The following is a 23,612-nucleotide window of genomic DNA, read 5'->3' on the forward strand; positions in this document are numbered from 1 at the left end:
TTTGGCAATAAAAAAAGAGCCAAGCATTAATACCTGTTACGACACAGATTAACTTCAAAAGCATTATTCCCAGTGAAAAAAGCCAGTCACTAAAGAAAACACATTGTATGATTCCATTTATATGAAATGTTCAGAATAGGCAAATCTACAGAAACAGAAAGTAGGTTAGTGGTTGATTCAGGCTGGGATGGGAATGGGAATGACTGTAAACAGGCAAGAAATTTCTTTTGGGGGTGATGAAAATGTTTCTTCTACAACTGGATTGTGGTAATAATCACAACTCTGCAAATATATTTTAAAAATTAATGGTACACTTTAAAAGGGTATATAAATTATACCTCAGTAAAACTGAAATAGATTTTAAAAGACTTATTGCATTTATTGTGCACTTAAGTGCCTGACATAGTAACTACCTCACAACAACTTTATGAGGTAGACACTACTATTATTATCCCTATTTTACAATAAGAAAATTAAGGAACAACCATAAGTAATTTGCCAAAGTCACAGTGACTAGTAAGTGACAAGAGCCAGGGTTTGAACCCAGGTAGTCTGGCTCCGGATTCAATGAACACAGAACTGTATTAGCTAACTTCTTACAAAGCCCACAAATAAACGTTCTTAGGTAATAATTATAATAATTAATTAATTATAATTAAAGAAATTACAATCATCCTACAACAATGGTTCTCAACCATTAATGTACATGAATCCGCTAAGGAACTCTGTAAAATTGCATATTTCCACCAAACCCTAAACTCAGATATTCTGATACTGTAGAAACGAGGGCCAAGAATCCAAACTTGCCACACACACTTCCAGTAAATCTGATGCAGATGGTCTGCGACCACCATCACAAAAAAAAAAAAGTACTGTCCACAGGACATGGAGTACACTTCAAATAAGATTAAGTTCTTTTCACCCCTTTTATTCATTTGCCTCATAGAATGTGGCAGTAAGGATCTATGTAGATTAATTTTATTCAAGAAGATTCTTACCCATCTTATTCTACTTAAGTATTTGTGGATATGGCTTAAAGCCATGTTTTAAAACATGCTTTAGTAACATGCTGCAATTTAATAGTGTTCCAGAATAAGCTTTTAAGACTAATGAACTGAGGCTGCACTTGCTTTGGAACCAAAAAGTGGTTAAATGATAGTTTTTCCATTAGATGTAATCAATAAGGAAAGTAAAATTAAGTTAGTAGTTATGAGACTTGAACGTGAGCCATCTGAACCTATCTATGTGACACTAGAGATCAATTTCAAAATAGTATTCAAGGATCAATTTCATAAAACTGACAAACTTCTGGAGGTTAACAAGGGTGAAGAAAACAAATTCACAGCATCAGCAAGCCAATAACTCAGGCTAAAATGAATACAAGTTAAACTGAAAACCTTCCATTCTCAGTAAGGATTCATGTGTCATCCTCTCAAATGGTTATATTTAGACTTCACCCCATTATAAAAAAGATCCACCATTTTTCATTAATTTCCAATAAACAGCAGGCCAACCCCAGGTGACTATGAATAGATATGAACCTTGTAGCTAGGGCTCAAAATTTGAATTCTCTTTTTAAAAATGGTAATCTGTAATTCATAAAAGAGGAAACACTGACACTGTGTCTGAACTTTTCTCAGAAATAGAGATGAATATGAGATCGATAGCAGAACTATGCAAAAACAGCTGGTTAAGATTAAAAGTGCAGTATCTGGCCAAAAAACAGAGAGAAGACAAACAGTCCCACACAAGTATCAGACCTCAACATTGTTAACAGTGTTAACCTTCAAGATTTAATGGTTCTCTAAATCTAATCCTAGAAAATGGAAAATAAATGTCCCTCCAACTAAGAAACAATCCTCTCCACTACTCTAAACCAATTACAATCACTGTAACAATAGTACCTATTATTTTAAGTATCTGCCCTTTTCTAGTACGTGACATATACTCACTCTCTCATATCAAGCTAGGTAACCAAAGAACTCTCTATTCCTCCTCCCTCACTCCTCTCAGCTAGCCGTGAAACAGATGACTCCCTACAGAGGATTTGATCTGTTGTTATACCTGCAGAAGTCTTGGCAGAATTGCCAGATTCCCCAAGAACAACAACAAAAAAAAAAGGAAAAAACAAACAAGAAATAAGATAACATAGACCAACCATCACAGAATCCCTTCATGAACAGAAGCACAGGGATAGAAAATCCTCAGAGAGGCTAAAAAAAATATATTAAAGCACTTAACTAAACAACCATAGGTTATTAAACTTGGAAAATGTACCAGGGACTATGATAAATGGACAAAGATGAATATAAAACTGCCATTGCTCTCTAAGATCTAATTTTGTTGAGCGGGTGGGGGGCACAGAGCAGAGGAAGTGAGAAGAGGTGACTGAGATGCACATAACCATTTACAATACAATAAATGAATACAGGTGGTGTAGGGAAAAAACATAAGTCTTGAAGTGAGACATGCCCGGGTTCCCCTCCCAACTCTACAACTTATTGCCTAAGTGACCTTAGCCAAGTTGCATAGCCTCTTCTTGCCTCATTTACTTCATCTGTAAAAACGGGAAATATCATCTACCTTGTAAGGTTCTTGGAAGAATAAAATTAGATAAACTACGTAAATGCCATATACAGTCTCTAAGCTCACAGAATGTACTCAGTAGCAGTTATTAATATAAGCATCAGACCAGAGGGATGTATAAAGCACTACAGGAATCCTCTTGAAGAAATAACAATCAGCTTGAGGAAAACAGGAAAGAATTCACGAGAGGAGACGAAATATGAACCGGGTAAAAAAAATAATCACAAGTGCGCTAGACAGAAGGTGAGGGGCAGGGAGAGGAGTTGAGATGTTCACTAAATATCTAACACCCCTAATTCAGTTTGAGAGAAGTGAGGTAAAAGGCTCAGTAAATTAGCATTTCTATTACAGGATACACCACTTTGTATTTGTTTCAATGGATCTGACCAACACAAGAATATAAGTTCACCAAAGGCAACAACTGTTACTCATTTTTGTACCCCAGCACTTAGCAGAGCACCTAATGCAAATTAGATACGCAACCTAAAGACATATTCTGTGGAAAATACAAGCAGGTCTTTTGCTATCTAAAGCCTAAAAGATATCTGACAGCAAAAAATTGCTGTAAGTCTAGAAATAAAACCATCTAACCAAATTAGGAATGATAACATCTCAGGTTAAGCCATGAAGAAACTTCTCTGGTTTATAAAAGTTCTTAGAGATAAAAATATATAATCAATGTATATGTATAACTGATTCACTTTGTTATAAAGCAGAAACTAACACACCATGGTAAAGCAATTATACCCCAATAAAGATGTTTAAAAATATATATATATATATAATCAGTACAAAAACATAGCTAAGTGTACAAGCATAATGAAATGCTTTTTACGGTTTCTATTTTGCTAATGCAGTTACAGTTAACGGGAATTGCCATGACAAAATGATTGTTCTTATGAAAAGAACCTTCTTTATTACTAACCAATCAAATTTCATTTTTATTACTGATGTAGGAAAGTTCAAAACCATGATTCATTTATAGAGCGTACAAAAATAAGAAGTGTTCAAGAATAGAGTACAGGATCATTTACAAAGCAATAAAAAATTAAAATGTGCATTTCTCTTACTGGCAAGGCAGAAACTTCTACACATAAATGTCTGTGGCTGGATTTGCTGAATATTATAACTTCTGTCTTTGAACAAAAAATGAGAAGCCTGAATTTAATATCTCATCTTCATGTGACATCTTCAGCCCATCTGAAAACTACTTATCAAGAAATATCAAAAATGTTTGAAAAATGTTAAGAAGTTTGATGTTTTCTTTCAATTTTCACTCATATATGAAAGGCTTGAGCTAACATTAATAACTCAGAAGTCTTCACAGAAGGGGCTTCCCTGGTGGCGCAGTGGTTGAGAGTCCGCCTGCCGATGCAGGGGACACGGGTTCGTGCCCCGGTCGGGGAAGATCCCACATGCTGCGTAGCAGCTGGGCCCGTGAGCCATGGCCGCTGAACCTGCGCGTCCTGAGCCTGTGCTCTGCAACGGGAGAGGCCACAACAGTGAAAGGCCTGCGTACCGCAAAAAAAAAAAAAAGTCTTCACAGAAGAAAGACTGACAAATTTTATGGGGCATACATCACCAAAATCTTTTAAGTTAAAAATGAAAAATCATGTAATTTCAGAGTACAGAATGTTAATGAAGCACACAAGAAAATCAAAACTCACATTATGCTTAATATGGACTATTATACGAGATCAAAAACAAGCGTTCCAAGTGATCTTAACAGCATACCAAAGTTTTCTAAAAGGAAATAAACATTGTCTTTAAGAATTTGGTTTTCAACCTCTTCATATGATAAAAGAAAATAGGTCACACTGCTGTCAATAAACTGTATTTTGCCTCTAATCTAAAGTATAACCTATTTTGTCTTTGTTTTGCTTCTCCATCTGCCCCTTCAATATCAACTTTATATGTGCCAAGGTGATAAGCACTACGGTATGAGTCTATTCATACAACTAATACAAATGAAAAAAGATTCTCTGAAATGTAATGGCCACTTCAATAACCTCTCAATAATTCCTCCGTGCCTCCCTCAATACTGGAGAATCCTCAGAATGTGGACTACAAATAACTAACAAAATATCTTTATTTTCAAGAGCAAAAGAATTGAACGCATTGTATTTTTTCAAATATCTGTTGCAATTATTAGATATTAGATATACAGATGTAAGAGCCTTGACTATCATTTTCTTCACTCTTAATATATCTTGTGAGCAATAGCATCACTTCTATCTTACAAAGGACCTTTAACCCATAGTTTCCACTTTGGGCCTCTAAGACGCTTCTGAGATGCTTTCAAAGTCCAAATTTCCCAGTATTCATGTGGAAGAAAGATGGAATAAAAAGCACTTTATTACTGATATAAAAACAAAATTTTTTAAACATGCCTATATTGATTATACTTACTTTCAAAATGCTTATATATCGGTGCCATGGAACCTATAAAACTACTTTCCTAGATCATACCATAAATTAATGCAACTGCGAGAATGAAATTAATAATAAATTTAAATAATTAAGCACCTGCATGCCCACAATGAGATAAATGAAATATTCCAAGTCTTCTTTTTCATCCTTTACATAGTTTACAGAGCTTCTAAATAAAGAACAGAACAGATATTGTCCTGATTTCAAAAGATTAATAATCATAGTATGATGAAATTAACTAATATGCTTAAACTATATCAACACATTAGTGAAGTAATAAGATCATTCAGAAACGATGGTATAGAAATTAATAAAAATAAAGACACTTTGGATATTTTGCTGACCAAAATGGTAAAGGGATAACAGTACAAAGGTAACATCCTCAGAGGCACCTAGGGAACAAAAGCAGTAACAAACTACCACATACTGAACATACCATGTACTACCCTCGGTGATTAGAATACATTATAAAATATACTATCCCCTTTTCACAAATAAGGAAACTGTGGCCTAGAAAGCTCTGCCCAAGATCATAAAACAGAGAGCAGAACTGAGCTTAGAATTCAGTTGTCTCACTCCAATGGCCTTGTTCCTAACCTTTATACTCTATTACCTAACAGAGTTTCAATTTCCTCATCCATAAAACAAGAAAAATGCCTAACATGATCAAATTGTTAATACTAGCAACTATGTATCAATATATCATCTAGCACAGTCGGTCAAAAATGGACGCTTAGGGGCTTCCCTGGTGGCGGCGCAGTGGTTGAGAGTCCGCCTGCCAATGCAGGGGACACGGGTTCGTGCCCCGGTCTAGGAGGATCCCACATGCCGCAGAGCGGCTGGGCCCGTGAGCCATGGCCTCTGGGCCAGCGCGTCCGGAGCCTGTGCTCCGCAACTGGACAGGCCACAGCAGTGAGAGGCCTGCGTACCGCAGAAAAGGAAAAAAAAAAAAGGACGCTTGCTCTTATCATCAACCAGATACTTAGCAGCTAAGTTTTTAAGGCTAAAACCTTTTGGCAATGCTAACAAACAAATCACCACTGAAAAAGTCTCAGAGTATTTATACCTATGACCTATACTGAAGATCCAATTATATAATGAAGATAAATATGGTTGGAACTTATCAAAGGTATAATCTTGAAACAAATATCTTATAATAATTTATTACAGGAGTAATTTTAATAAAAGTAACTGTTTATAGATGTTTTATATTATTGAAATAAATTATGTATTCTATTTATAGGTAATTTTTTTTTTTCCGGTACGCAGGCCCTTCACTGTTGTGGCCTCTCCCGCTGCGGAGCGCAGGCTCCGGACGCGCAGGCCCCGGACGCGCAGGCCCAGCGGCCATGGCTCACGGGCCCAGCCGCTCCGCGGCATGTGGGATCCTCCCGGACCGGGGCACGAACCCGTGTCGCCTGCATTAGCAGGCGGACTCTCAACCACTGCGCCACCAGGGAAGCCCTATTTATAGGTAATTTTAAAAGCTTTACCAAACTTATATCTTCACACAGGAAGACAGAAGCAAAGTCCAGTAAAAGAGAAAAACTGATAGGTAAATGAGCTAAAAATAATATTAATGAACACTTATTGAGTGCTTACTATGTCCCAGACACAATGCCAAGCATTTTCTATCCTTTGTCATCTATTCCTTAAATAATCTATAATTATCTTTACCACTTTGCAAATAAGAAACCTGAGGCTTAAAAAGGCAAGTAATTTGCCCAAGGTCACACATTTAGCAAGTAGCTGAATAAGAACCCAGGTCTGACTCTCACTTCCAAGTCCACAGGAAGAAAGCAAGGTGAAGGAAGTGATCAACACTGTAAGAGATTCCTGCAGTTTAGCGCTCAGCACCTCTCTAAGCTTTTTGCGTGTATCTGGTGGCACTGTGGAGCCCTAAAAACTGGAGTCGCTCCTGGTAAAGAGATGGGCAAGTGAGTCAGGCCTGTCCTTCACAGTACTCTGTCCTTTCGGCTACAGTAACTACTCCAAATATGGTCATACAACCCAAATGGGAATACTCAATCCTTCCCCAGGATATGTGCCTACCCAACTATCTGAAAAAAATAATTTTTTTTAACCTGAAACTCGACTAATGTATTGGAAAATTTTGCCAGTTAAAAAAACAAGTTAAAATTTAAAATACATACGCTATTACAAAAGATTTTGAAAACCACTCAATATCCAGGACTATTTTCATCCTCTTTTTAAAGTTCTTAATCTAGCATATCATTATCTAGAGATCCAAGCTATTAATTCAAAATCATAAGTTACCATTTATTTCCATGTCACTGAGTTAAAAGAAAAATTCAAAATTCTCTCCCACTTTAAGAAATTTATCCAAAGAAACTACTCAGATACACAAATATGTATTTGTAAGCACTGTTTACAAAGTCATATACACCTGTGATGGTTTTGAGGTACGTGAAACTGGCTAGACTGAACTACATCTGCCAGAATACCCTTTCTACTGTTTATTAGGGTGAGCTACAAGGGGTATCCTCCAGCAGGTGTTGGGAAGACAGAAGGGAGGCAACAGCCATTTTGTAGCAAACATCTCCCAGTTATTCAAATACTAATCTAGGCGTTGCTGTGAAGGGATTTTGCTGATATAATTAAAGTCCAGGATCAGCTGACCTTGTGTTAATCAAAAGGGAGATTATCCTGGGTGGGCCCAACTTACCAACAGAGGACCTAAGTCCTCCCTGAGCTCGGGCCCTGCAAGCAGCACCTGTGGCACGTGCTCCCTCCTCTTCCTGGACCCCCTTCAGGGCTGTCTGCCTTTGGACTTAGCATTTGCTTGGCCAACCCCACAACAACAGCATAAGCCAGTTCCACGTGCGTGCGTGCATGAGGGGTGTGTGTTTGTGTGTGTGTGTGTGTGTGAGTGTATACAGAGCTAGAAGTAGCGCTAGAGCTCCTACCACTTCTGCTTCTCAGGCCGAATTAATACAACACCCAAATACCCATCATAATAAGACTAGATAAGCTAATTATGATTTCTTCATTACCGTGAAATACTAATGCAACCATTTAACAATGATGATATATATGTCAGTCCATTCATAGACATGGAAGGAGATCTCGATATGCTACATGACTAAACAGATTACAAAAAAGTAATCATATTATATATTATTTATGTTCATTTTTTTTATTTGTAGGGAGAGTAAATGAGGTAGCTTTGTTCACCAAAGTTTTAATGATGAGGATGAGATTTTAAATTTATGATTTTAGGTGATTTTTACTTTGTATTCTTTTGGATTGTTTTCATTTTCTACAGTAGTAATGTATCATTTTTATTATGAGAAAAAAAGAAAAAAAACAATAAACCTTTCTTATTACACAGGAAAAAAATGTCAGGTAGACTTACAGGCTAAAATGTGCTCAGAGTCTTAAAGGACAAACAGGAGTTATCCAAGCAAAGTGGACAGTTCAGGGAAAAGGCAACATTTGCCAAAAATGGACACTACTAATAGTTTATTTATTTACTAATAGTTTAGAAAGGCAAGAGTTCAAGGAAAGGGGTGATGAGAGATGAGGCTGGAGAGACAGACTTGGAATAACTCACGGAGGCTCTTGTATGCCTCACTCCAGTCTACTGACAGTGGGGAACCAATGAGGTGTTAAAACAAGAGGAGTTAAATCTGCATTTTAGGAAAATAAAAATAAAACAACACAAACAGACAAAAACCCACAGGGGCTTTGCAGTGTAGAGGCTGTACTAGAAAGAGAACAGACTGAAAGCAGGAAAACCTATTCAGACACTACTACAGTAATCCAAGCAAGAAATAACAAAGCTGTAAACTAAGGTAATAATATAGCAGTGGAGATGGACAGAATAGCTACTGAGTCATAATAAGGAGTAAGAACTGAGAGGACTTGGTGAGGGATACACTAGTGGTAAAGCGACAGAAGGTTCATTTAAATGGGGGAGTTCAGAGAAGGCTTTCAAAAAGATGTCCTTAAGAATGAGGTTCTCAAGGAAGGCACTTCATGAATAGCACAGATAGATGTAAGATGTCGTTAAATGTTTCCAAAAGAAATACCAGTTTGTTGGCCCACTGAAAGAAAGAATAATAAGCAAAGTGTTAAACACATTAAAAAACAGAGCTCTCAACTACAAAAACAGATTCACATTTACTTATTAAGTTATAACGGGACTATGTAGATATATATCTCTAATCTCTTGAGGTTGATCTCTTCCAAGAACACCGTTATTACTGCCAGAAGCAGACTGCTGTGATTAGTTGTTAGATTTGAGTCACACTTACAAGTCAAATACAAGGTTTCATATAAATTATTGGTATAGCCACCCTTTTTTCGCTGTTGCCAAAATATAATCTTTCAAATTTTTAAAATTAGAACCATTTAAATTCAAAAGTAAAATATTCTCACTCCACCAACATCCTAACCTTATTACCCTGACATTACTAGTTAAAATTAGTTGAATATTCTTCTACATTTTTCTTTGCTTACATATACATGTTTATACAGGGTTCGTTTATTTAACGACAGTGGGTTCATACTATATACATATACACACATACACTATTCTATAACTTGTTTTTACTTAAGATAATCAGAGTTTTCAAGCCAATACATTTAACAGATATACCTCTTAATTTTTAGTATCTGTAATAATGTGGGCATGCCATAACTTAGGACATTTCTGGGTTTTTGCTATTACAAATAATACCACAATTATTACTGTTGTATATTTCTTTAAATACTGGTCCTTCTATTTCTATCAGATAAATCTCATTAAGAAGAATTTCTGGGTCAAGTAACAGCATTTAAATAAATATTGCTATGTTAAGTTCCCAAAAGGCAGTGATTTCTTACAGACTCACCAATACTTTGAGGGTCCAACTGAGTGGAAATTAGTGGAGAGCATCTTTTCATACCTTCACTGCTGATTTGCATTTCCCCTTTTGTGAACTGCCTGTTCCTGTCCTTTATCTTTGATTCTGTTGGACTGTCTTTTTCTTAATTTGTAGAAACTTATGTCTCTCATTGTACAAAGCTTTTTAAATTTATGTGCAATAAAATCCATAATTTTTTTCTTCCATGAACTCTGAATTCTGTGTCTTGCTTGGGCCTCCTACGCTATATCTCCTATATTTTTTCCTAATTATTTTATTACAATTTGGTTTTTGTTCTTATTTTACACTTAAATCTTTAATTCATCTGGAATTTATTCTAGCAATGTTATGACTTACAAGTTGTCCCAACACCATTTATTGAATTATCCATCTATAAACGCCTCCTCCTAGAGTGATCACTCCAAAAAGCTAAGATGACAGACTGATAAAATTCCTAGAAATTCTTAAATTTCACTAATGGAAGCAAAGTTCCAAACTTATTAAAAGCTTACTAAAAGATATTCATCATTTTTTCTTTAAAAGAAATCACACATTAGGGAATACAGTATACTAATATCAGCATACACTGAAATATTTTAACATAGCAGCAATCTAAATTAAATTAATGATCTAATTTTTTAAAACATAAATGGTATAAATAGAAATAATCGTTGTTTGAAATCTCAAGATTATTCATTGATTCAGGTCACGAATATTTACTGAGCACCAACTGACAGGTCCTCAAGATACTAGAGACAGGGACTTTCCTGTTGGTGCAGTGGTTAAGAATCCACCTGCCAATGCAGGGGACAGGGGTTCTAGCCCTGGTCCGGGAAGATGCCACACGCTGCGGAGCAACGAAGCCCGTGTGCCACAACTACTGAGCCTGCGCTCTAGAGCCCACGAGCCACAACTACTGAAGCTCACATGCCTAGAGCCCGTGCTCTGCAACAAGAGAAGCCACTGCAATGAGAAGCCTGCGCACCGCTACAAAGAGTAGGCCCTACTCACCGCAACTAGAGAGAAGCCCTCACGCAGCAATGAAGACCCAAGGCAGCCAAAAATAAATAAATAAATTTTAAAAAGAAAAAAGGATACTAGAGACAAAGTAAGTATTATCCCAGCTTTCATGAAGCTTGCAATCTAGTGGGAGCTTCCCTCTCTTTTAGAAAACAGTCTTTAAGTGAAAAAAGGAAAAAAAGAAGTGTATGTTCACACAAATGCAATGAAAAACATTTTGGCAAATTCTGTAACACATTCAGTACTTTCCATTTCAAAAATACTACCTTATTGTAAATGTCCCTATTTATCCTCGTGACTGAATATTTACCATACTCACCGTGAGAATACTGCTAGGCTGTTTAAGATTAACTCCATTTAAAGATTAACTATGACCCATCAACCTACACCTACAATAGTCTCCTCACTTTCTCAACAATATGTAATTTCTTTCACTACAGTAAATAAGAACCTCGATAACAGAAATACATTATAAATCTATTTACATCAGTCATGTTCAGTCCGTCAAGTCAAAGGTGTTTCAAAAAATTCATGTAGACTTAAAAATGTGTCAATGAATCCTAGAGACGTAACAAATGATAATACTGTGCTGCTCGGAGAGGAAACTTCGGTGGCCACTCAAATGACAATGGCGACTCACTACTGACAATCACCTTAAACTTCAGGTCCCACACCGAGGTTGCCCCCATACTTAATCACTGAAGCCTTCGGAAGCCCTGCCCCTGTGGCCACGTCCCTACCTTAATTCCAACCCACGGCGTTCTCCACGCACCCCAACACGGCCAGACCCAGTGGGCAGCTGGACAAAGCCGTGCCCAGGAAAGACAGATGGAACTCCCAGTCCTACCGGGTGACCTTGGCCAAATTTCTCCCCCTCCGTTTTCTCATCTATGAGATGCGGCTGGTAGTCAGTGCCCACCTCCATCCCCAGGCCTGGGTTCAGCGTCTAATGCTGCAAGGCTGGAGGAAACCTGCAGTCCTAAAGCCCACAGTGCTCCCCACGACTGCCCCACGCCGGTCCCCGCCTCCGTCCGGGTCCGCGGCCATGCACGCTACCTGCGATCTGCGAGACGAAGGCTTCTGCCACTAGAGACATGTCGGCTGGGCGGCCCTGCGCCCGCGGTTCCTACTCCCCGGGAACCTCAGCGAACTCCTGCGCACCCCGGCGATTCCTGGCACCTAACAGACCTGGCACCGGCTGAGGCTCGGACTAGCAAAGCCCACCCCCGCGGCGGCCGTGCCTGCTCCTGCGGCGAAGACCCTAAGGTTACCTCCAGGCCAGGCCAGGAACTTCCGGCGCAGCTGACAGCGGCGAGCAAGCACTTCCGCCGGCCCCGCCTCTGACTCCTCCCGGCGGTGCTGTTCCGGGCTCCTGGCCGCTGGGGGCCGCCGGTGGGCAGGGGGAGGGGAGGGAGAGGGGAGAAGGGTGTTTGATTCCCGACTCCAGCCTACCCGGAAGGCGGGGGTACCCCAGAGGTTTTCAGTTTCCTTTCTAAGCGAGGATTTTGTAAGCAAGTAACTTTTTTTTAAAGTCGTTTCAAACAACAAGCATTTGTTTGCTCTTAATTGTATAGGTTGGTGATTTTTTTAATTCTATTTTTTATATAAGTTTTAAAGGTTAAACTCTATTTACAGTTATTACGAAATATTGGCTATATTCCCCGTGTTGTATTGATACAGTACATCCCTGTAGCTAATCTTACACCCCGTAGTTTGTACCTCCCACTCCGCCACCCCTGTATTGCCTCTACCCCCTGCCACTGATAACCATTAATTTGTTCTCTATATCCGTGAGTCTGTTTCCTTTTCGTTATATTCACAAATACAATATTTGTTGTATTTTTTAGATTCCACAAATAAGGGATATCATCAAGGCAAGTAACAGTTTTAAGTGTCCACTGGATACTAGGCACTTAAAAAATATGTACAGTATTCTATTTCATGTCATCCTCTAGATGACCAATAAGATGATGTTATTGCCGTTTTACAGATAAAGAAACAGGCTTAGGGATTTTAAACTGCCTGCGCAGGGAGTCCACTCAAGCCCAGATTCAAACCCACATTAATTTCCTCTGTTCAACTATACTGTTAGGTTGATTAGTCCATGGACAGACGTTAGTGTTTATTTCTTTATTCAAACATGCTTGCCAGAGAGAAGGCGGCTTGAGCAGCACCTAAGCTAAAAGTTTGCCCTTCATCTCTGTACACCTGAAATGAAGCTCATCTTGGGGAATAAAATACTCTAGTCACACACTTCAGTTCATCCCTTTCAGGGGTAAGAGGGGCAGGAAGTGGAGACACCTAAATCCCATAGGTGACTTTTTACCCCTTAACCTAATAACTTTTTAAATTATACATAAACAATTCAAGAAAACTCAGACTATATTACAGATTTAGAGGAATGAAATATTACAAGTGAAACAGACTTCAGAGATCATCTGGAGGGCCAAAGCCCCTCTTTCACTGATGATAAACAGGTTCAGAGTGATGAGGTGACTCATTTTAAATCACACAGTAATTGGAAATCCAAGCCATAGCAATTAGGCAAGAAAAGGAAATCATAGAAATTCAGTTTGGAAATGAAGAAGAAAAACTGTCACTATTTGCAGATGCTATGATATTAAATGTAGAAAACCCTAAAGACCACCAAAAACACTTTAAACTAATAAATGAATTCAGTGAAGTTTCAGGATACAAAATAAATACATAGAAATCTGTTGTTTCCATACAGTAACAACAAAATGTCATAAAGAAAAATTAAGAAAACAATCCCATTTACAATTCCATCAAAAATAATAAAATAGGGACTTCCCTGGTGGCACAGTGGTTAAGAATCGGCCTGCCAATGCAAGAGACACAGGTTAGAGCCCTGGACCAGGAAGATCCCACATGCTGCGGAGCAACTAAGCCCGCATGCCACAGCTACTGAAGCCCACTCATCTAGAGCCCATGCTCCGCAACAAGAGAAGCCACCGCAATGAGAAGCACACGCACCACAACGAAGAGTAGCCCCCACTCGCCGCAGCTAGAGAAAGCCCGTGCGCAGCAACGAAGACCCAACGCAGCCAAAAATAAATAAATAAATAAACATAAAAAATAATAATAATTGATTTTAAAAAATTGAAGAAGACACAAATAAATGGAAAATATTCTGTGCTATGGATTGGAAGAATTAATATTTTTTAAATGTCCATAATGCCCAAAGCAATATACAGATTCAATGCAATCCCTATAAAAATTCCAATGGCATTTTTCACAGAAATAGAACAAACAATTCTAAAATTTGTATGGAACCACAAAAAACTCCAAATAGCGAAAGTAATCTTGAGAAAGAAAAACAAAGCTGGAGGCATCATGCTTCCTGGTTTCAAACTATTTATATTACAAAGCAGTAGTAATCCAAAGAGAATGGTATTAGCATAAAAACAGGCACATGGATTAATAAAACAGAATAGAAAGCTCAGAAATAAACCAATGTATATGTCAGTTAATTTATGACAAAGGAGCCAAGGATATACAGTGGAGAAAGGACAATCTCTTCAATAAATGATACTGGGAAAATTGGACAGCTGCATGCAAAGGATAAAACTGGACCGCTACCTTACACCATACACCAAATTAACTCAAAATGGATTAAAGACTTGAATATAAGACCTAAAACCATAAATCTCCTAGAAGAAAACATGGGCAGTAAGCAACTTGACATCGATCTTGGTGATGATTTTTTTGGATTTGATACCAAAAGCAAAGGCAACAAAAGTGAAAATAGGGCTTCCCTGGTGGTGCAGTGGTTGAGAGTCCGCCTGCTGATGCAGAGGACGCGGGTTCGTGCCCCGGTTGGGGAAGATCCCACATGCCGCAAAGCGGCTGGGCCCGTGAGCCATGGCTGCTGAGCCTGCGCGTCCGGAGCCTGTGCTCCGCAACGGGAGAGGCCACAACAGGGAGAGGCCTCCATACCGCAAAAAAAAAAAAAAAAAAAGTGAAAATAAACAAGTGAGACTACATCAAACTAAGAAGCTCTGCACAGCAAAGGAAACAATCAACAAAATGAAAAGGCAACCTACTGAATGGGATAAAACATTTGCAAATCATATAGCTGTTAAGGGGGTAATATCTATAATACATAAAGAACTCATACAACTCAATATTTTTTAAAATATGATTTTAAAATGGGCAGAGGGAATTCCCTGGCATTCCAGTGTTTAGGACTCTGTGCTTTCACTGCTCAGGGCCCAGGCTCAATCCCTGGTCAGGGAACTAAGATCCCACAAGCTGTGCAGTGCAGCCAAAATAAAATAAAATAAAGTAAAATAGAAATGGTCAGACAACTTGAACAGGCTTTTTTCCAAAGAAGACATACAGATGGCCAACATGAAAAGAAGTTCAACATCACAAATCATCAGGGCAATGCAATTCGAAATCACAATGAGATACACCTCACACCTGTTGGAACAGCTATCATCAAAAAGTCAAGAAATAACATTGTTGGTGAGGATATGGAGAAAAGGGAAACTTGTGCACTGTAGATGAGAATGTAAGTTGGTGTAGCCACTATGGAAAACAGTATAAAGTTTCCTCAAAATAATTAAAAATCGAACTACCATACAAACCAGCAATTCCAATCCTGGGTGTTCATTTGAAGAAAGGAAAATGCTAACTCGAAAAGATATATGCACCCCCATGTTCACAGCATTATTTACAATAGCCAAGATTTGGAAGCAACCTGTGTCCATCAACAGATGAATGGATAAAGAAGATGTGGTACTCGTTTATACATGCAATGGGGTATTATTCAGCCATACAAAATAATGAAATCTTGCCATTTGCAACAACATGGATGGACCTTGAGGGCATTATGCTAACTGAAATAAGTCAGAGAAAGACAACATATGATCTCATTTATAAGTGAAATCTCAAAAAAAGAAAGAAAGAAAAGAAAAGAAAAAAAGCTTATAGATACAGAGAACAGATTGGTGGTTGCCAGAGGCGGGGTGTAAGTATTGGGTGAAATGGCTGAAGGGAGTCAAAAGGTACAAACTTCCAGTTATAAAATACGTCAAGGGGATATAATGTACATCGTGGTGACCATAGTTAACAATAATGTATTGCATATTTAAAAATTGCTAAATCTTAAAAGTTCTCATCACAAGAAAAAACTTCTGTAACTATGTATAGTGACAGACTGTTAACTAGACTTATTGTGGTGATCATTTTGCAACTGTACATACAAACATGGAATCATTTAGCTGTACATCTGAAACTCATACAATGTTGTATGTCAATCATACCTCAATAAAAAAAGAATCACACAGTACATTTAAAAGTCAGATAGCTTACTAAGTTTCTGCAAAGAAACCTGATGTTCCAAAAATTATTGCCCATGACATTTAGAAAGCAATGTCTCCTTTCTTTACGCTTCCATAGGTCTCTAAAACTGTGTGACAGTTTATTGTTCACATTTCTGCCTCCTTAACTAGTGCAGTAGTTTCATAACAGATAACCACAAACTGAGTGGCTAAAAACAGTAGAAATTTATTCTCTCAAAAATGTGGAAGCTACAAGTTTGAAATCAAGGTGTCAACAGAGCCATGCTTTCTCTCCAAGCTGCAGGGAAGAATTCTTAGGGAATTCCTCTTTGTAGCTTTCGGGGGTTGCCAGCAATCGGTCCTTGGCCTTCTTTGGCTTATAGACACATCACTCAAATCTCTGCCTCCGTCATCACACGGTGTTCTCCCTCTGTGTCTATGTGGGCACATTTCCCTCTTCTTATAAGGCACCAGTCATTGGCTTAGGGCCCACCCTAATTCAGTATGACCTCATCTTAAACTGGTTTCATCTGCAATGACCCTATTTCCAACTAAGGTCACATTCACAGGTACCAGCGTTTAGAAATGTGTACATATCTTATTGGGGGTGGGGGGTAGGGAACACAGTTCTACCCACTGTACTAGATAATAAATTTTTAAGGATAAGTCATCAATATTTGTATCACCTTCTACAGCTAGGAAACTTGTTAAACTAAATTTAAATTTACCAAAATCTCACGGAGACATAAACATAGTAGTGTTTAAGAAGCAGCATCGGGCTTCCCTGGTGGCGCAGTGGTTGAGAGTCCGCCTACCGAGGCAGGGGAAACGGGTTCGTGCCCCGGTCCGGGAAGATCCCACATGCCGCGGAGCGGCTGGGCCCGTGAGCCATGGCCGCTGAGCCTGCGCGTCCGGAGCCTGTGCTCCGCAATGGGAGAGGCCACAACAGTGAGAGGCCCGCGCACGGGAAAAAAAAAAAAAAGCAGCATCTTCTCTCTGGCTGAGATTAAGAGTTGCCAAGAGGCAGAGATAATAGGTTTCTTCTTGTGCTGAAGGACTTAACACTGATAGTAAAGTGTATGCATGCTATGCCCAGTTTCCTCCTCATCCCATGGATGACATTGACCAAGGGAAATGAACTGTTCCGGGTACTTTGGTGTCAACCGAAAGAAAAACTTTCAGTTCCTGTCTGTTCTCTCACAACAGGGAATTATATATAACTTTTAAAAGTGAAGAATAGCCATCATCTGTTCAAGTTCTATTACCAAGTATAGTTTGTCACCTTTAAAAAGCTGAAGATAGAATGTTTTGACTGCTTTTTGACACAAGCACGTTTTTTTTAAAAGATTTCTCCATATCATAGACCCTGTGTGGGAACCTGAACCAAAGCCCTGAGAAAGTGCTGAGGATTTGGACTGGCAAAACCAAAACAAGTACAAAGGGCAGAGGTGAGCCCCAAAATGGAAGAGAATGGCAAGAGCCAGGGACTGGGCACACATGTAAGAGAAACAGAACAAGATTAGAAGAAAAGGAGAATTCACCCTCGATATTTCAGTTGAGCGTCTATGACTTGATGCGTGGTACATGGATGAGCTGGGCTGGCTGAAAGGTACTGCGTTGGGACTGACACCAATCCTGTTCTAGCAAGCTTTTGAGAAAAAAACAAAGATCTGCTAGGGGAAACCGTCTACGCTCAACTCTTTCTTCATTGTAGCCAGGGAAACAGAATCATTGGCACCATATGGATTCACATTTTCTCCCTGACTGATAGTTCTTTGCTTCCCACACAGGCTAATTTGTGCTGGAAAGAATCTATAAATGTGGGAGGTCTTTATTACTAAAAATTAAATCCAATAAAATGCAGATGTCCTGACGGTGCCCACAAACAAGCTGTCTTTGTAATAAATAGCCAACTGGAGAAAATATATTTATGCATCTGTATTAGAACAACTGGCAGATTTAAAACTGAAGATCTGTTTAAGATCACCACAATTAGGGAACATACAAGAAAACAAGCCACTGGAATTTCTAAGAATGAGGTCATAAAACAAAAGTGCTAGGGAATTCATATGTTACTAAAAGGATAATCACACAATTATTTAAAATAAAATATTAATGCATGACGCTAACAGCCTTACTGTTTGCCCTAACAAAATCACTTTTCTTGCAAAACTGTTCTGTCAATGTCATTTTCAAGTCTTAATCTGGATTTTATATTACCATGTTAAATTAAAAATATATAGTGATCATGATGAATATATGCTTTATTAAGCTTAAAGTACTAAGGCATTTTATCTTCATTTCGTTTTTCTGTAGCAGAATGTTAATATTTTAAATGTAAATATTTTCTTTTTTCAAAAATGCCTGCAAGAGAAAATTTGAGGCTGAGATTTCTTCAAAATTATACTATTTACTTAACAATGATATAATAAATTCAGGTCTTTTTTGTCAAATTAGTTCCCCCCCCAACTCCCATCAACAGAATTAACTATGATGAATTCAATCAATCCAAATAGAGTGTTAATATAGTTTAAAACACTAAGGTAACCATGTTATGCACCAGAGCTTTTCTGTTCATCTGTTAACAGTTTTTACTTCTTTAAAAACAATGGAACTGTAGGCAACTATAAGCAATCTAATATATTACAGAGATTTTTTTTTTAAAGGGTACAGAAATGTGACAGCCGTTGGTTCTTATCTCTCTCAACCCCTCTTTCCCGCATTTTGTTTAATTCCTAAGAAATCATGGTCAATCCAGGACTATTAGGTTCTTACCCCTTTCTCACTTTCTGATCCCACCCTCCTGCATTTTAGGTTAGCACACCCTCATATGAACTGCAAGTCTATTGGCCTACACTTTGGGAACTATCTACATTATCGATTCTATTGGGCCTAGGTTCTTCAAACATTAACTGGTTATCAAAAGAAGTGAAAATGCTTAATTTCCAAAATATTCTGCAGGATATGTATGTTACCTCATTTTCACAGCTTTACATTATTATTGGGAGCTGAGTCTCTTAACCGTATCTACTGAGGGTGCTCTTCACTGGTGGTGGATAAATGTCTTATCTACAGTTACAGGAACTGAATGAGTTAGGACTTCTCTGGTTGCAAGTTATAAAAACACAATTAAACCTAACATAAGAAAGTTTAAGTTTTTTGCCTCATAGTGGCAGAAAAGACACGAGAGTAATTCCCAGAACTGAATGAAGAGCTCTAGGAACCAGGACCTTAGTGCTTCAGCTCTCTGTCTCACCACCTCTCATCTCTGTTCAGCATTTTTTTTTTTTTTAAATTGAAGACACACCTTCTCCCAGATGGCAGGAAAGATAGCTGCCAGCAGCACCGACTTAACACCTTCCTAGTCGGGCAACCCCAACTTCCTTAAATCAATCCCAGGGAAGAATGATAATTGCTTGGATGTTCTCACCTCTGGATTAATATTTTGTCCAAGTGAATGGGTTCAGTGATCAACCAGGCCAGGGAGAAATGGGACGTGTTATAAGAAGTAAAAATGGAAGAAAAGATGCTAGGAGCCAAAACCATAGTACCACAGTCTACAGTAAGACTCAAGAGTGCTACACTGTGGCTGCCACTTGTTTTAAAACTAGAAAAGCCATTTAACCTCTTTGGTATTTTTTATTTCTACAAAGGGGATAATAAAATGCAATGACGTCTTAACTACAGTCTCTGAGGTGGGGGAAAGAGAGAGAAATTCTGATGATTGTGTTAACTAAAAGGAAGAGCTGAGGATACCTTCAACAAGTTATATTTATTATTTATATATATTTATTATGACATTATTATACTTACGGAAAAGTAATTACTTTTACATAAATGTAATAAGCTAACTCAGTCCTAAATCACTAGAGCAGTAAACTTACAGGTTTGCAAAACAAAACGAAAAACCCACACACAATTGTCTCATCCCTTGGTGTATATATTATCCTTCCAGAGCGGGCTAACAAGGATATACGCTTTCTGAAGCTATAAATAATATGTGTGAATATAACAACATGGAAACATGGAAAATATGAATGATGCAATGTTAAGTAATAAGAGCAGAAAGTGAAATGTATTTTATTGTGAATACCACGATGTAAAAATATGCACAAAAATAACTGGGTGGGATTTCTCATATGTGGTAAAACTGTCGCAACATAGGGATGGGATTTTGATCTTTTTTCTTTTGGCTGTCTTCTAAACTTTCTGCCGTATTTTCTACCACTTTTACAACTTAGGAAAAAAGTGTTTTTATCACACTGAGTAGAACTTTTTAGAAGGTGACTAGGAGGACAAGCACGCTGGCCTGTCTACATGCAGGCCTCACAGTACAGGTCTCCACGGCCTTAATTATACTCTTGAGAACCTGCCTTAACAAGTTGCATGTTCCATAGCAGAGATTCACTGCTACGGTAGCGAGAGAAGAACACGTGCAGACAGAACAACATCCAAAATACATTACTGCTTGATTGCATGTCCTTAGTCAATGCTGCACACACCTGGACAAGATATATCTCAAAGCGTGACTCCTATCGTCAAATACTGATTGGTGCATTGAATAGGGAGAACCTAGCAAACTTTGTAGACTAGTTATAGAGACTCTTGCTTTTGATGATGGTTTGGCATTGACTTTAAACTTTGTCTGAGTTTTCATGTTTTACCTTATAACCCTTAAACAAAGCTGAAGAGGAAAGTGGTTAAGGAACCTGAAGCAAGAGTGTCTACAACATGTGTGTCACCAACAACTGGTAAAGAATGGGCCTAAGACAGCAGAAATTTGAAAGGACGCCTGAACACTTGGAGACACTTGGAGGAAAAGGTTCTCATTATGGAAAAATAGGTCACCTCTGATATAAAGTTGGCATCTATAAGATTATGTCCATCAATATGGCCACCACTGTTTTCCTTTGCCCTTTTTTCAAATCAGAATCTGTATTAGAGCATGAGATTTATTCACTCATTCATTCATTCATCAGGTAATTATTGGCCCCCCTTTTGTAATGCTAGGCCCTTAACATGATCATGGAGATACTATGGTGAACAAAATTCAGTGTCTGCTCTGAATTACCATCTAATTGAGATGGACCCAGTTGAGAAGATGCACAAGCAAACAAGCCATTTCAACAGTGTAACAAGCGTTATGAGTGTCCAAACCCATTCAAAGTCACAGGCAATGTGACGTAAGAAATATTTTAAGTTGCTGTGTTGCCATAGCTACCACAACTCTTCAGGGTAAGTGAAATGCCCTTGCCAGGACACCAAATGTCTTTCTGAAATTAGATGTCTGAAAATTAACTCCTTAGGCTGGTACGTAGTGCACCTTCAGTAACCTGAAAACTCATCAAATATCTTAGCCTTCACAGGGGTAACGAGCAACCTTATTTTGGCACATGTGTGAACCTCACAGTCTCTCAGGGGCACAACGTGCTTCTGTTCATGGCAATTCATTATTTTTTTCCTTTCTAGATAAAATGAAAACATCTCACCATATACTCCTCAAAATTAAAAGCAACGATTTTAAGCTGTTGGTCAGCTCAAATTTCAGCATGAAACATTTGGTATCTTACCAGCTTCCCTTTTTTTAAAACAGTATCCCAGAAATAAAACACAGGAACTCAAAAGGAATAGAAGCAACTAATATTGGAAAGCAGCACTTCTCACCAATCACAGCAATGTTTCCCATTTTCTTCCTGGAAAGTTTTTAATAAGTGACTGAATATTCCTCTCTTTGCTGTTGAACCCGGTCATTCGCATGAGCCCACATGAACTTTACTGAGATCTTCTATTTAGTTTTGTCTGTATATTACTGTCAGTAAAGAACCTAATTCCAACTATAAAATCACAAAGAATAACTGCCTTTGCTTTGTTTAAAGTCGTATTTATAACACCAGCAGTGTTAGGCTACTACTCCAAAATCATGAGAAAAAGTACTGTATGAGGAGCACTCAAAGCACATTAGTTGCATCTCAACTGTAATCTAAAGCTGAAGTATTAAAAACTCAAATAGGAAGGCCTTTCACTAGCTAAGGAGGGATAAGAGAATTTTGCTTCTTTGCACAGGACTCCCTCATCCAGTTTTCTCCAGAGGATTTGTAGCTAAACTCCCCCATATCTGAGAAAGAGAACCTGCATATATAATGTATCTAGAAAGATGTAGTTTCACACATACATAAACACAAGTGTGAAAAACAACGAATCTCAGTATCTTAAGATGCGATGAAGACAGAATGAAAAAAGATGATACCTAAGAGAACTTTTTTTAATAATAATAAATTTACTTTGGTATCTAACAACTTAAAGGTCATATAAGTAGCCAATATATTCCTATGATAAGCTAAAAATATATCTTTCAACTTTTCTTTAATGTCCATCATGTTGAAGTGTATGTTAACAGCAAGATATAAGGCTTTTAGAAAAAGAATGGCACACTGGAAAACACTTTAAGCTTACCAGCACTGCCTGATCATTTTGTGGTAAGAAAGCATATTAAGGAAAGTGTAAGTTGGATTAAAACACACAATAACAAGCCTAAAATTAAAATTAGTATCATAGCCTTCCCAGTATTTTTAAAATTTCCATTCCTGAGTATTGAAGTATATCTTCCTAGTAGCTGTAGTTAAGTCCTTTTATCTAATTGTTTTTAACTATTGTCTTGAATAATTTTAGACTTACAGAAAAGTGACAAAAATTGTACAGAGTTCCCATATAAACTTTATTCAGCTCTATCTAATGTTAATATCTTAGAGAAAAATATAATTTTATATTTTATGTAAATACAAAATTGTATTTGTAAATGTAATGTATTTGTAAAATGTATGTGCATTTGTAAATGTAAAATAAAACATGATAAAATTACTGAAACCAGGAAATTAACAGTGATATAATACCATTAGCGAATCTACAGACCTATACTAATTTCTCCAGTTTTCCTACTAACTTACTTTTTCTGGTCCAGGCTCTCACATGCATTTAGTTGTCATGTCTCTAGTCTCCTCCAATATGTGACAGTTTCTCCGGTTTTCTTTTTCTTTGTTTTCCATGACATTGACACTTTTGAAAAATACTGCTCAGTTATCTTGTACAATGTCTCTCAATTTGAATTCCTCTGATATTTCCATGATAAATTGAGGTTATGAGTTTTTGGCAAGAGTCCCCCAGAAGTGATGTTGTGTCTTTTTCAATACATCATATGAGGGGTAGACATCAATACATCTTATTACTGGTCATGTTCAATCTGATCATTGGTTAAGATACTGAGTTTTCTCCACTGCACAGTTACATTTTATTTTGTAATTGATAAGTACATTGTGGAAGATACTTTGAGACTATACAAAATCCTGTCTCTGATCATACTTCTGTCCACTAATTTTGATACCCATTGATGGTTCTTGCCTGCAAC

At 37.9% G+C, this 23,612-nt stretch overlaps 1 protein-coding gene across 1 annotated transcript in view; it reads right to left on the reverse strand.

Moving 5' to 3' along the window:
- Positions 1-12,196, reverse strand: part of MTX2 (metaxin 2) — a 63,903-nt gene extending 51,707 nt beyond the window's left edge. Inside the window, exon 1 of the mRNA XM_027127518.1 lies at positions 11,961-12,196. Within this exon, the coding sequence (XP_026983319.1) occupies positions 11,961-12,000 (40 nt within the window). The 5' untranslated portion in view covers positions 12,001-12,196. The remainder of the gene's footprint in view (positions 1-11,960) is intronic.
- Between the last annotated feature and the right edge of the window lie 11,416 nt (positions 12,197-23,612).

This window comes from Aethalodelphis obliquidens, unplaced genomic scaffold, assembly GCF_003676395.1.
Source record: "Aethalodelphis obliquidens isolate GAN/ISIS:26980383/991018 unplaced genomic scaffold, ASM367639v1 scaffold2, whole genome shotgun sequence".
Lineage (NCBI taxonomy): Eukaryota > Metazoa > Chordata > Mammalia > Artiodactyla > Delphinidae > Aethalodelphis > Aethalodelphis obliquidens.